The following is a 12818-nucleotide window of genomic DNA, read 5'->3' as shown; positions in this document are numbered from 1 at the left end:
CACCTGCCTCCTCCCTCTTGGGCATTTCTTTTTTTTTCTTTTATTTTTTTAGGGACAGGGTCTTGCTCTATTGCCCAGGCTGGAGGGCAGTGGCTCAATCGTAGCTCACTGCAGTCTCCACCTCCTGCCTCAGCTTCCTCAGTAGCTGGCACTACAGGCATGTGCCACCATGCCTGGCTAATTTTTAAAAATTTTTTGCAGAGATGGGGGTCTCTCTATGTTGCCCAGGCTGGTCTCGAACTCCTGGGCTCAAGGGATCCTCCTGCCTCGGCCTCCCAGAGTGCTGGGATCACAGGTGTGTTGCACATTTCATTGAGCCACACTGCATCCTCAGGACACTTGCTTATGCTGTTCCTTCTGCCAGGTAAACCCCACCTTGGATAATCCCGCTCATTTTGTAGCTCCTCATCCTCTTCGCTTCCTCAGGAACATACTCCCCCTTAGGCGACAGGACTCCACGGTCTGACAGGCCTGTGTTTCAGGGACTTTGCCTCTCCTGGACTGTTTGGAAGGGGCAATGCAGCCCAGACCCAGGATGGCCACCCTGCTCCGGGGGAACTATTCTGGGAAACTCATGGCCCACTCCTCACACCTCCTGCTTCTCAGAGGCTAATAATGGCAGTGCCTGAGGAAGGTGAGGGCAGGTGACACGGAAGGGGGGCCAGCTGACCCAGACAAGCCCAGGCTGGGCCAGGTTGGGAGTGAGCATAGCTGAACTAAAGGCAGGAAACCTTCCTGGCTTGCCTGTGGGTTCTGAGTTGCCATCGTCTCCCCAGCCTACTTAGGAAAGGGGATGCAACCGTGGGAGCCCAGTGGAGGCCCCTCACTTGGCTATAGAGATCTGTAAGTGGGAACAGACACTTGAGCCAGATCTGGCCCAGCAAAGTAGGGCAGGAGGGGTGGTGCGTTCCAGGCAGCGGAAAGGCATAAGCAAAGGCTAGGAGACGGAGCCGTGGCCGATCCTTCCCCGCGCCCGCGCCTCACCTAGACGGATTCCATCTAGCTGGAGACACAGCAAGGGTATGAGAGGGAGAAGTGAGTGGGAAGGTGTCGCTGTTTACACAGGAATGTTTTGGGAAAACTGAGGGGTAGGTGGGAAACCGACTTCTTGTTTCAAATGCTCCCAAGATGCTTCATTAAGTAGCATAAATGTGACTGAATCAATAAATCTTTGTTAAATGAATGAAAGAAGGAAGGAGTCCTTAACTTCAATTAAGCTTCCGTTCTGTACAGCGCTTAGGGCGCCACTGTGCGCCCCGCCCCAGGAGTTCCCTCGCCCACCCCATATACTTCAACCAAAAGGTCGTCTACTCTGTGTGACTCGCCCTTTCGCCGCTCAGTATAGGGCAGAGGAAAATGAGCCCCCCCGGGTCTCTGGCCTCAGCTTACTCATAACTAAAAGTGGGTCGCTTCAAATCCCCTGGTGCCGAAGTTGCCTTTCCGCATCAAACATACGCTCTGCTGGGCGCACAGGTCCCGTCGGGGGACCAGGGAAGCCTTCACGCCCGGCGCAAGTCCCAGCAGAACCAAAGCTCCCACCAAAGTTCAACACGCCCCCCGAGCTAGTGCCTGATTGGCCCGCCCTGTCCACACTTTGAGCCAGCCTCGCCTTCCGATTGGCTGTTATGCTCCCTGTTCTGTGCTAGAACCCTCCCCTTCCCTGATTGGCCAGGCACCTACCTGTGCTCGTCCCAGACTGGGTGCCGGCTGGGTCGGCTCGCTGGTTCCCAGGGCCCCCCCCTCTCTGATTCGCCGCTCGGGCCAGCCCCACAGCCTGCACGCTGAATGGCTGCGTCGCTACCTGCATCGGCCTCCGATTGGGTGCACGGCGCTTCCCTGGCGTGATAGGTCAGGACCACCGCCCCCTTGGTTCCCGATTGGCTGCTCGGCGAAGCCCGGTCTCCGGGTAAGATGGCAGCGGACGGACAGTGCTCGCTCCCCGCTTCATGGCGGCCGGTGACCCTCACTCACGTCGAATATCCTGCAGGTAAAAGGCGGCCCCGGCTCCGAGGACGTCTTGCCGGTGCCAGCCCCTCAGCCTCGGGCGCTCCGGCCTGTGGGAGCCCGCGGAGGGGGTGCCGGTGGACCGAGGTGGGAACTGTCAAATAGTGAGCCATGGAGGGGCTCGGCCGGCGCGCGCGCCGCGCAGGCGCAGTGGCGCGGGGATGAGCTGGGCGAAATTGTGAGCCGCTTGCTCGCGCTCTGTGCGGCTGCGCGGCCGGGGCGCTCTCCCCGGTGCCGGGGCGCTGGTGGGCTGAAATGGGGCGGGGGTCTGTTTGAGGCGGGAAAGGATCATCGGCCTGGACCTTGGCCCTTCTTCCCTGCCCTCCCCGGAGGCAGAGAGGCCGCACTCCTTCCCCGGCGTGTAGGGAGTGCCTGTTTCCTTCAAACAGCGCTTTGGGCTGCCTGTAAGAGAAAGAGCTCCCGGTTGCAGGGAGTGTGTAAGCTGAGGCCAGGCTTTTGAGTACTTGTGGTGCCACGCCCTGAACAGGGCACAACTCCACAACAGAGGGGACCCTGTGTGGGGGCAGGCAGCCTCCGGGATCCTGACTTCTGGAACTTCCCATCAGACACACCTCTCAAAGCGCAGGGTTTTCCCGTTGGGAGGTCCATTAGTAACCGTTCTGGAGGCGGCCTAGTAGAGTGGTGCCGTCGTGGGCCGTGGGGTCGGACCTGTCTGGGCTCCAGTTGAGGCTGAGGCCTTGTGCAAGTGTCTCCTGTGCCTCGGTTACTTCATCTCTAGAGTGGGACTAATTACAGCGCCTCCTTTCTGGTGTTGGTGTGAGAATCGAGTAACAGGAGTAATGAGAAGGGCTGAGCGCAGTGCCTGGCACACAGTAAGCATTCAGTGAATACCTGCACCCAGTGTTATCCTACCTTCTTGGGTAGATGATGGAGTGCCGGGTAAGGCTGGGGCCCTGTACATGAGCCCTGGTTACCCCAGGAAGGGCCTGCTCGTGCTGCTCTCGGGCAGAGCTATGAGAACCTGGCCCTGCTGAGGGCCCCAGGGCTGGATGCCAGAGAACTTCGCCCCTGTGTGTTTTGGAGGTGGGGCAGCCGTGCCAGGTGCAGGGCTCTACCCACCTGCCTGCCCACTGTTCATCCATTCATTCAGCCAGTATCCACTGAGTACCTCCTGAGTGCTAGGCCCTCGGCTGGCCCTCAGCTAGCCCTGGTTTTAGCATGGTCAATAGGCCTGATATGTCCCTGCACTCCTGCACTGTGAAAAACTCCTACTTTGTAGGAGGGAAACCAAAGCCTAGAGAGGGAGAAAGACTTGGCTGAGGCCAGTGCACCTTCATGACTTCCACTCCCTGGCTTCAGAGTAGCTTCTCGGAGTGCTCACAACCTAACAAGTGAGAAGGCCTCGGGCAGTTGTGAGCAGCATGGTGCAGGTTGTAATGAGAGACCTAGCTGAGCCTGGGGGCATCTGGTGAGGCCTAGTCCCCTGTAAACACTTCTGTGGTCTCCTGCACTTCTTCACACCCCTTACCACACTGATGCTTGTTTCCTTCTTCCATTCATTTGACATCATTTTTGAGCCCAGTTAAGTGCCAGGCACTGTGTTGGGCTCCAGTGATAGAGTGGAGTATGAAGAGACCCCATCCCTACTCCCACGGAACCTTCAGTGTAGAGAGACAGCAGACACTTTCCTGATATCTACACTAACTAGTGAATCATGAACTGTGTCCTAATGACAGATTCCCCTGCCAGACTGAGAGCTCTGCACTAGCAGGGGTGTGTCTATCTTTTTTCGCCACTGATGTGGGTACTTAATTTATGTTTGCTCAGTTAATCCAGACAGCATCCCAGGTGGAGGAAACTGTATGCAGAAGTCCAGAAATAGGACAGAACATGGTGCATTCAGGGAACTAGTTTGGTCCCTGGAACTGGGTAGCAGACAGAGGGTGGGAGGGGAGCAGGGCCAGGACTCTGTAGGGCTGGGTGAGCTGGGCTTTGTCCCAAGGGCAGTGGGAGCCATGCAGGTCTTGGATCAGAGAGTGGCAAGGCCAGAGTCCCTGGCAGCATTATAGGAGGGCCCCAGGGTAGTGCTGGCTGTGGCACAGGCAATGGTGATGGCTAAAGCTTGAGGGCACCAGCCACTCCTTGTCCTCATAGCCCAGGCCTGCGGGTATCTGCAGAGAGACCCAGAATCTCAAGGCTGAAGAAGGCCATCCTCTTCGTGTGGGTGGGGAGACAGGGGCCCAGGATGGGGAAGGGATTCCTCCAGTGTCACCCAGTGGGACTGTGGCAGCACCAGCACTTGAACCCAGGTGCTTAACTTAACCAGGCTGCCCTATTCTCCCAGGCCAACTCCAAGCCAGCCCGATCCTGGGTAGGTACAAGGCCAGGCATGTGCGCACCCATCTCTTTAGGCCTGGAATCTGGGCTCAGTCCTCTGTGTGCACCTGCCCTGCTGCTTGTGTGAGGCCAGGCTGGTGGCATGGGCCACTTCCCACACTGAGTTCTCTGCCCCAACGTGGCAGTGTCCGGGGTGCCAGGGACCAAGCTGGGTGTCTCACAGGCCCCATCGCATCAAGTCCCACACGGCCGTAGGAGGCAGGCACTGCTGTCCCCGTTCCACAGGCAAGAGAGCTGAGGCTCAGGGAGGCGAAGTCCTTGCCTGAGTTCTTGCAGCCCTTGAAGGTGGCGCAGGAACTGAACCATGCCCTCAGGCCCCAGAGTGGCCACATGGCTGCCTTGTCTCAGATGGCGAGGGTGGCCTTTGGACTCAGCCTCAGCCCTATCCTTGGGCAAGGGAGATAGTGGCTCTCATCTCTTAGCTTCAGTGTCCATGTCTCTTAAAGGGGCCAGTGGGCCTCAGGATGCCTCCATCCCAGGCCTGTTAGGAGTGTAAAAAGCAAGTAGTCAATAGTAGCCAATTTCTTGCCAGTGGCAAAGCAGCAAGAAGCTGTTACCACAATGGGCGGCCCTATGGGCTCAGCCCCTGTCGCAGTCCTCAGTGCGGCCCGAGTCTTTGTCGTGTGCAGAGAATATCAGACTCCCCCGGGGGCCCAGCACAGCAGGGTGCTACAGAGGCTCTCACACACCTGCCTCTGCAGTCGCACCGGGTTCAAATTCCTGCTGTGGCAGGGCTCATGGGTATAGTGTCTGCACCAGGCCAGAGGCTTGGATGTTAGTCCAGGTCCCACCTCTTCCTGGTTATGTGACTTTGGGCAAGTCACATTTCCCTGGGACTCAGTTTCTTCAACGATAAAATGGGGACAGTAAAGGCAGCTGCTTCAAATGCGTGACAAATGAGCTTTAGAGCTCAGTAATAGACAGGGTCACATTATGCCCATGACTAAGTTGGCATGGTCAGCTGGTAAACTGAGGCTCTGTTGCTGTCCCTCTGTGCTCTAGCCCCTGCTGGGACCTCCTTTCTGGCTCAGGCCCCACTTGACTTGCTGGGGTTTGGCCCTCACTTACAGGGGGCCGGCCCCTCTTCTGATGCTGTGCCTGGTCCTCATTCTGTTCCCTTCTCCCCCAGGTGATCTCTCTGGCCACCTCCTTGCCTACCTGAGCCTTAGCCCTGTATTTGTCATTGTTGGTTTTGTGACCCTCATCATATTTAAGCGGGAGCTGCATACGGTGAGTCTGTCCCTGCCTGCCCCCCTGCCCCAGCGCTCCCCAGTGTCTCTCCCTCATCCCTGGTCCTTTGCCTTCCCTCCCGTGCCCCCGCCTGTCTTAAAGTGTATGGAGCCTTCTGGCTGCTTCCAGGTTGTTCATTAGTTGGGCTGGGCTGGGAGGTTCAGTCAGTGGCCACCATCGCTGGGCCTGGGTGCTAGCCAGCGGGTACACAGAGGCCCAACTGACCACACATCTTCCCCAGCAGATCTCGTTCCTGGGGGGCCTGGCACTGAACGAGGGGGTCAACTGGCTGATCAAACACGTCATCCAGGAGCCGCGGCCCTGTGGAGGTAGGGCCCAGGCTGTGGGGGCCTGGGAGTCCCGCAAGTCGGGGCATTACTGGAGGGCCACATCCTCCCATGATGCCTTGGTCTCTTCTCTCTCCCAGGTCCCCACGCAGCAGTGGGCACCAAGTACGGGATGCCCTCCAGCCATTCCCAGTTTATGTGGTTCTTCTCCGTCTATTCCTTCCTTTTCCTGTATTTAAGGTGAGCTTTTGCCCCGGCTGGGGTGGCCCTGAACTTTCCCAGGCTAGTTCTTGCCCAGGCTCTGCTGGGGACTCACTGCCTGCCCTTAGGACATCCCTTGTGGTGGGAGGAGCTTCAGCCAAGGCAGAGGTGCCCAGGAGCATTTGAATGGGGCTGGGGACTGTTTGGGAAGCCTGGAAGCTCCAGGCTGTGGGCTGAGGCCATCTGGCGGGCCTGTTTTCCCAGAATGCACCAAACCAACAACGCCAGGTTCTTGGACTTGCTGTGGAGGCACGTGCTCTCCCTGGGGCTCCTCACCGCCGCCTTTCTAGTCTCCTACAGCAGGTATGGAGGGAGGGAGAGCCCCCACCCTGCACCCTGCCCCTTGGGGTCCTGCTGGATTCTTGGTCCCTGTTGGACCCCATGTGTACCCTACTGCCAGAGCCTGTAGGGCAGGGCCGGGAAAGGGGCCCCCGGCCTCTAGGTTTAAAGGGATGGGGCCTCCAGCTGCCCCTTCTAGCCCAGTTCCAGCTGAGCCCAGGATTCTGAGGACACCTCCATGTATCGGTCATCTGTTCCCAGCATTCTGGAGGAGCCCATTGTAGACAAACTCAGAGTCCAAGGGCTGGACAGAGGGAGGCAAATCCCAGCCAAACCATCCCTTCACTTCTAGAGATAAGAGAGCTGCAGCTGGGGTCTGGTGCCCTGCCTCCTTCTGGAAGTAGATCTGAGGCTGTGTTCCTGGGAGTCTGTGTCCTATCAGTGTGTCTCCTCTGGCGTGTGCACAGGTCCCTGGGAAGTTAACACTTGGGCACGGGGGATTATTCATGCCTGTCTCCGGCTAGCTCTCACAAACTTCCCTTCTGGCCTTGGCCCAGGGTCTACCTGCTGTACCACACCTGGAGCCAGGTGCTCTATGGAGGCATCGCTGGGAGCCTCATGGCTGTCGCCTGGTTTGTCTTCACCCAGGAGGTCCTCACTCCACTGTTTCCCAGGATAGCAGCCTGGTAACTGCCCGGCCCCTTCCACCTTCCCTGGCACCATGGCCCCTGCAGCCTCCTGTCGTGGGCCATCAGTGGGAGGACCTGGGAGTCCTGACTCCAGCCCAGTCTCTCTGGGAGGCCCCATGCCTGGGCCCCACTTGCCTGACTTCTGTCTCCCCCAGGGGTTTGCTGCGGGGACATGGGGAGGGTTCTTCAGGTCCAGACACCAGAATGCCATCCTCTGTTCTTGCCTAGGTTCTCAGAGACTTACAGAGCAGCCTGAGTCCTGCTAGGCTGTGTGTGCCCTGGACAGTGCCCCTGTCTGAGGTGACACAGGTGACACAGCTGGGTCTCTCAGTGGCTCTGGGGTCTCTGGCCAGGCAGCACTCTAGGCAGTGGGGGAGGGTGTAGCACCAGCCCTAGGCACTGGTGGGGGTGTCTGGCCTTGTGGCAGCCAGTGCCCTGATGCAGCCCTGGCTTTCTGGGTATCTGTCTCTCCAGGCCTGTCTCCGAGTTCTTCCTAATCCGAGACACAAGCCTCATTCCCAACGTACTCTGGTTTGAGTACACAGTAACCCGGGCAGAAGCCAGGTGAGTTAAGGGGACAGCAATCATCCGATCTTGGCTCAGTAGGGCACAGCCCCCAGGCAGCCACTGCGTCCATATTTGGAGGCTCCCAGGCACTTGCCTGAGCACTTCTCTGCATTGCTTCGTTAGACCCTCCTGTGGCCCCTGTTTTCTAGATGAGAAAACTGAGGCTCAGAGAGTAGAAGGGCAGTCCCTTGCCTGAGATCTTGCAGATGGTAGGTGGGGGAGCTGGGTTGTGAACACAGGCTGTCTGGCCCAGAACCAGAGAGCTAGGCAGTGGAGAGGCTCAGGGTGCCTGTGTGTGGACATTCCTTGGGGTTGTTTAGTCCAGACACTTTCTTGTAGCTGGGTAAACCGAGGCACACTGAATTAGGGGGCTGGCCTGCACAGCAAGTCGGGGCAAAGCTGGGCTTGGAGTCTCCTGACTCATGCTCTTTCACTCACTCACTCCGAATCCTGGGTGGGGCGCCTGCAGGGTGGGGGAGGCTGGCTCCTCCCTGGGTTCAGAGGGCAGCCAAGGCTCCAGAGGAAGCCTGGGAGGTTTCTGAGGAGGGGTGAGAGAACCATGGGCAGGGCAGGGTGGGGCGCCCTAGCAGCCAGGAAATGTGTTTAGTGCATCGTGGTCTAAATTATCCTGACAAGCTTAAGGCTGAAGCCTGGGATCCGTGAGGAAAGGGGATTTGAGGGCCAGGGCAGGGCAATCCCATTAGTGGCAGAAAGGTCCCAGCTGGCCGGGCTGCGTGCTCCACCTGGCTTCCAGAGTGGCCAGACCGGCCTTACCCTGCCCTAACTAGCTGCCACCTGCCTTCATTTACCAAGACCCCGGGGTGCACCTGTCAGTGCCAGGCCACGTGCTGGGGTAACAGACTGGGACAGCCCTGTGTCCACCCTCGAGGTGCTCCCAGCAGGCAGTGGAGGCACGAGAAACGATGCACCTACCCATGTGATCAGTCGGAGCCATGGAGTGAAACTCAGAGGCTTGAGAGCTTGTGACAGGAGGCTGATGTGGGGCAGGGTGGTCGGGCTGGCTCCCAGGAGCGGGGCTGTTGAAGCTTGGGGCTGGCAGGGGGAGTTCTCAGCAGAGGAACAGCATGCGCAGAGCTCCCGAGGCAGACGGCGCTTGTAAGGTCCCCGGACAGACAGAGGCCACTGTGGCTGGAGCCCGGGAAGCGAGGAGGAGGAACGTGAGGGAGGCTGGGGCCAGATGGTACCTGACCGTGTGGGCCACAGTTGGGTTTCTAGATTTTAACTGGGACCCTAGACAAGCCCCATTCTCCCTCCTGAGTCCCAGTCTGCCCCTCTAGAAAATGGGGGTGATTATCCCTAGTGCCCCCAGGTTCCTGGCCATTCGTGGATGCAGCCACAGCCCAGACCTGGTGCTCGAGTCCCCTCTATAGCTGCCATCAGTGGTTCTCCCACCTTTGCTCACAGACATCCCGGTAGAGAGCGCACCACCCTTTTGTGACTCTGTCTCAGTCGACAGGAACAGAACCTGTGTGTGCTGGCTTGTCTGTCTCAGCCGGGTCCCTCTGGCTTCTCTCGTCTCATCCCAGCCCCCACCCTGCCCCAATCTCTTGGCTCCACTTCCCGGACACCAGAGCTGAGACATCTGTGGTACAGGCCCAGCCAGAGACAGTGACCCTCCCTGGGTCCCAGTCCCAGGGCAGAAGCTCTGATCAGCCCAATGTGGGTTGATCACTGCCTACTAGGGTGGGTATTTGCCCACTTAGTTGAGACTGTGGGTGGGGACAGCTTGTGGGAGTAGGTAATTGAATACCAGGTATCCCCACATCTGACCCCCACCCCATTTTGCAGGAACAGACAACGTAAGCTGGGGACGAAACTGCAGTGACTGGTGGGTGTGGCTGGGTCCAGCCTCCAGATCTGGCCTGCACCATGCCTTGCAGGATGGACAGAATGACAGACAAGGGATGAAGCAGAGACCTCTCCAGACCCAAGTCACCAAGTGGAGCCTTTTTTTTCCTTATTTTAATTTTAATGAACAAAGTGGACCAAAGGGCCGAGCCAGCCCCTCAACCAGGACCCTGGAGGGCCTGCTGCCTGGGGCCACACGGCCAGAGACCCTCGCTGTGCTGCTGCCAGCCCCCGACCCGGCGGATAGTGCCCTTGGTGTGGGCACCTGGGTGTGGGCTAGAGGAGGAGGGCTCGAGCCTCTGGTCTCAGGGCCAGGGATTCCAGGTGGCGTGAAAAGTACACACTATTTATTTTTTGGTTTTCTCGAAGGCAGACAGGATTTTGGAGCTGGCGCTGGAAGAGCTGCTCTCCAGTGGCTGCCCTGTGTGAAAGGGGCCCAGGTCAGCTCCCAGGCCCTTCACCCTGAGCCCAGGGGGCAGACTGCCTCTCCCGGGGCCTGAGGGGAGGCCTGGGGGGTCAGGAGGAGGGGAGCATCCCCTGTGCCCTCCCTGCCACCATTGCCATTCCAGAACCTCGTTCAGTGTTTCCTTGTCTGGGGGCAGGGCCCAGAGCGAGCACGCATCTGGCGGCTGCTATTACCGTGTTCTACCCCAGGTCGACCCTACACCACAAGGGCTTTCTCTGGTTCCCTGTCCCCGAGACAATAGTCCCTTTCTGACAAAAGAGCCTGCACATGAGGGTGAGCGAACCCAAGCTGTTTACAGCTCTTCCTGTCCCGCCATCCAGCAGCAGTCAGTCCGTCCTCATCCCACCCGAACAAAGTGCAAGGGACGGGAGCTGGGAGGAGACGAGTGAGGCAGTGGGTGCCTGAAGTCCCCTGCCCTTCCCTCTGTGTGCTCTGAATATGTCCTTGTCCCTCCTCACCCACCTCCGACTGGCTGGGAACCTGCTCGGGGTCATCCTCAAGCCTGTGTCCTGGGTGTGGGCTCACAGATCCCTGCCAGCCCAGTTCAGAGGAGGCTCTTCCTAAAGGGACCCATCTCTAAGTTGCTCTGAAACAGAGTTGCGGACAGGAGATGCTTCCAGGCTCTCGGAAGATTCGAGAACTGAACTAGGCCACTCGGGATCTGTGTTCGAATCCTACCCTCCCCTTTTTATTTCTTTGTGGAGGTTTCCTAACCTGCTGCTGAAGCACAATATTTTGGTGCTTTCTTTTCTCATTTGTTAAAGACAGTGTCCAAAAGCCATTCCGGATGCCAGGACCAGGGACTTATTTCTAGGGAAGGTAGGTCAGTTCCCACATTTCCCTCCTCTTCCCTTATTATTTTTATTTTTTACGTTTTGCCTGAGACAAGTCGAGTGTGAGGTGGTTTGATTTAAGAAAAATCAATGAAATTGTTTACTATTGTTTTAAAATAAAATCTTAAACTCTGGCGGCTTGAGCACATGTTGACTAAGCTCATGAGAGAGGAGGCTAGGAGTGGCTGTGGAGACGTGTGGCCCTTACAGGCAGTGATATGGTGAAGATCATAAAATCATAACCTTTGGCTGGGTGTAGTGGCTCATGCCTGTAAACCTAGCTCTCTGGGAGGCTGAGGGGGAAGAATTGCTTGAGGCCAGGAGTTTGAGACCAGCCTCCGCAACATAGTGAGGCCCCCTCTCTACAAAAAATTAAAAAATTAGCCAGGTGTGGTGGTGCATGCCTATAGTCCCAGCTATTCGGGAGGCTGAGGCAGGAGGATTGCTTGAGCCCAGGAGTTCAAGGCTATAGTGAGCTATGATCAGGCTACTGCACTCTAGCCTGGGTGACAGAGCGAGACGCTGTCTCAAAAAAGAAAAAAAAATGATAACTATCTCAAAGATACCTATTTTCTTCCATCCCCCTGGCAGGGGTTTGAATGACCTCCTGACGTTTTCCACCAGGGTCTATCCAGCCTCTGGTTACCTCTCTCCGGGGGGGCCTCACTGAGGCCCACCGTCCCATGTCCCATAACGGATGCTCTTCAGCCTCAGGAAGTTTCAGCCTTGATCTCCCTCTCTGCTCGCACTAGGCCTAGCTGCTCCTGTGCAGAACAGCCTGAGGACGGGGCAGCTGGCTTGCCTTTCCTAAGGTGCCAGGATAAATATCTCCACTTTATTTAGTTTAGTACTTTCTGAGTGTGTAGACGGGTGAGCATCTCGCTTTGGAAGAAATAACTGCAAACCAAGCTGGGTTTTTAGAGCCCTGTAGGAGTGAGATGAACTGAAGTCGAACCCACGGGCTGACCCAAGGTGGGGAGTCTAATCCTCCTTGATCCACTGAGCTATGGAACAGCTACACCCTTGGGGTGAGGGTGAGTCAGAAGTAAGCTCATCCTCCTATGGGTTTGAAGGCTGGGTCTAGGTCTCCCAGGTGGTCTACAGAACCTTCACATTCAGTTAAGGTGACTTCAGACAGGTAGTGTGTGGCAGAAGCAAACACATTTCTGGAGGAAGGAGCTTTCATCCTAGACTTAAAATCATTTGTCAAATAGTTTTTAAATTATAGTGAACAACATATAGACAAAGATGACCAGGTATGAAAGGAAATAAGACACCATGATTGAGAACCAACAGAAAATGGATAGTAGATGCCAGCACTAGAAATTTCATCCCAAGCCACAGTGCCACTGGCCTAACATTCAGACCGTTGGATTTTAAGCTCTGTCCTGTAGTAGTAGCATGTCGACACTCTGCCCAGCCGACACGTCCCTGCTGCATTTCCAGAGACCTTTAAAACACTTGCTCATTCCACATCCAGCACTTGCAAAGTGTGAGGTGGCAAGAGGAATTACTAAATTTAATTGTTTCTTTGCCTTTCTTTTTCCCACCAGGGGCCAAGTATTCCATCTAACAGTGACTGGTGCCGTTTTAGATGCTGAATGTGTCTTCCCCAAACACCACTTTGTGGCTCTAAAGAACTGGGGGAGCCTCCATATAATGAGACCTGTGGCAGCTCAGATGTCCAGGGATGCCCTCATTTCTGAAGGGTAATTTTTGGGGAAAACAATCCTGCCTTACGTATATTCAGACCTATATGGTTCTTGGGTGAGTTTTAGGAATCTGATGGGGTGGCTCCCTCTCCTGTCCCTGACGCTGCCCCAGGCTGGGCTGGGTGTGTGGCCCACCCCAGTGCTGTTGACACCACTCCCTCAGCACCTGCTGTGAGCCCTGCCTCCTGGGGCTCCTGGTCATCCCAGCGGGGGCACCAGTGACCCAGAGGCCCAAGCTCTCCAGGTGGCAGAGCAGAGCCTGA

At 56.9% G+C, this 12818-nt stretch overlaps 1 protein-coding gene across 1 annotated transcript; it reads left to right on the top strand.

Moving 5' to 3' along the window:
• The first annotated feature begins 1888 nt into the window (after nt 1-1888).
• DOLPP1 (dolichyldiphosphatase 1) lies at nt 1889-10979 on the top strand. The gene is made up of 8 exons (XM_012639794.1): nt 1889-1987; nt 5492-5592; nt 5837-5921; nt 6020-6119; nt 6345-6443; nt 6977-7105; nt 7583-7672; nt 9485-10979. The coding sequence occupies exons 1-8, from the start codon at nt 1912-1914 to the stop codon at nt 9519-9521; spliced, it is 717 nt and encodes a 238-aa protein (XP_012495248.1). The 5' UTR covers nt 1889-1911; the 3' UTR covers nt 9522-10979.
• The last annotated feature ends 1839 nt before the right edge of the window (nt 10980-12818 follow it).

The sequence above is a fragment of the Propithecus coquereli genome, unplaced genomic scaffold (genome assembly GCF_000956105.1).
Source record: "Propithecus coquereli isolate 6110/MARCELLA unplaced genomic scaffold, Pcoq_1.0 Scaffold142, whole genome shotgun sequence".
Classification (NCBI taxonomy): domain Eukaryota; kingdom Metazoa; phylum Chordata; class Mammalia; order Primates; family Indriidae; genus Propithecus; species Propithecus coquereli.
This window is presented reverse-complemented; position numbering and strand designations above follow the sequence as displayed.

Coding starts and splice junctions, on each gene's coding strand:
- DOLPP1 (XM_012639794.1), top strand. CDS start 1,912: ATGGCAGCGGACGGACAGTGCTCGCTCCCCGCTTCATGGCGGCCGGTG. Junction 1,988..5,491: donor TCACGTCGAATATCCTGCAG/GTAAAAGGCGGC, acceptor CTTCTCCCCCAG/GTGATCTCTCTGGCCACCTC. Junction 6,444..6,976: donor TTTCTAGTCTCCTACAGCAG/GTATGGAGGGAG, acceptor GCCTTGGCCCAG/GGTCTACCTGCTGTACCACA.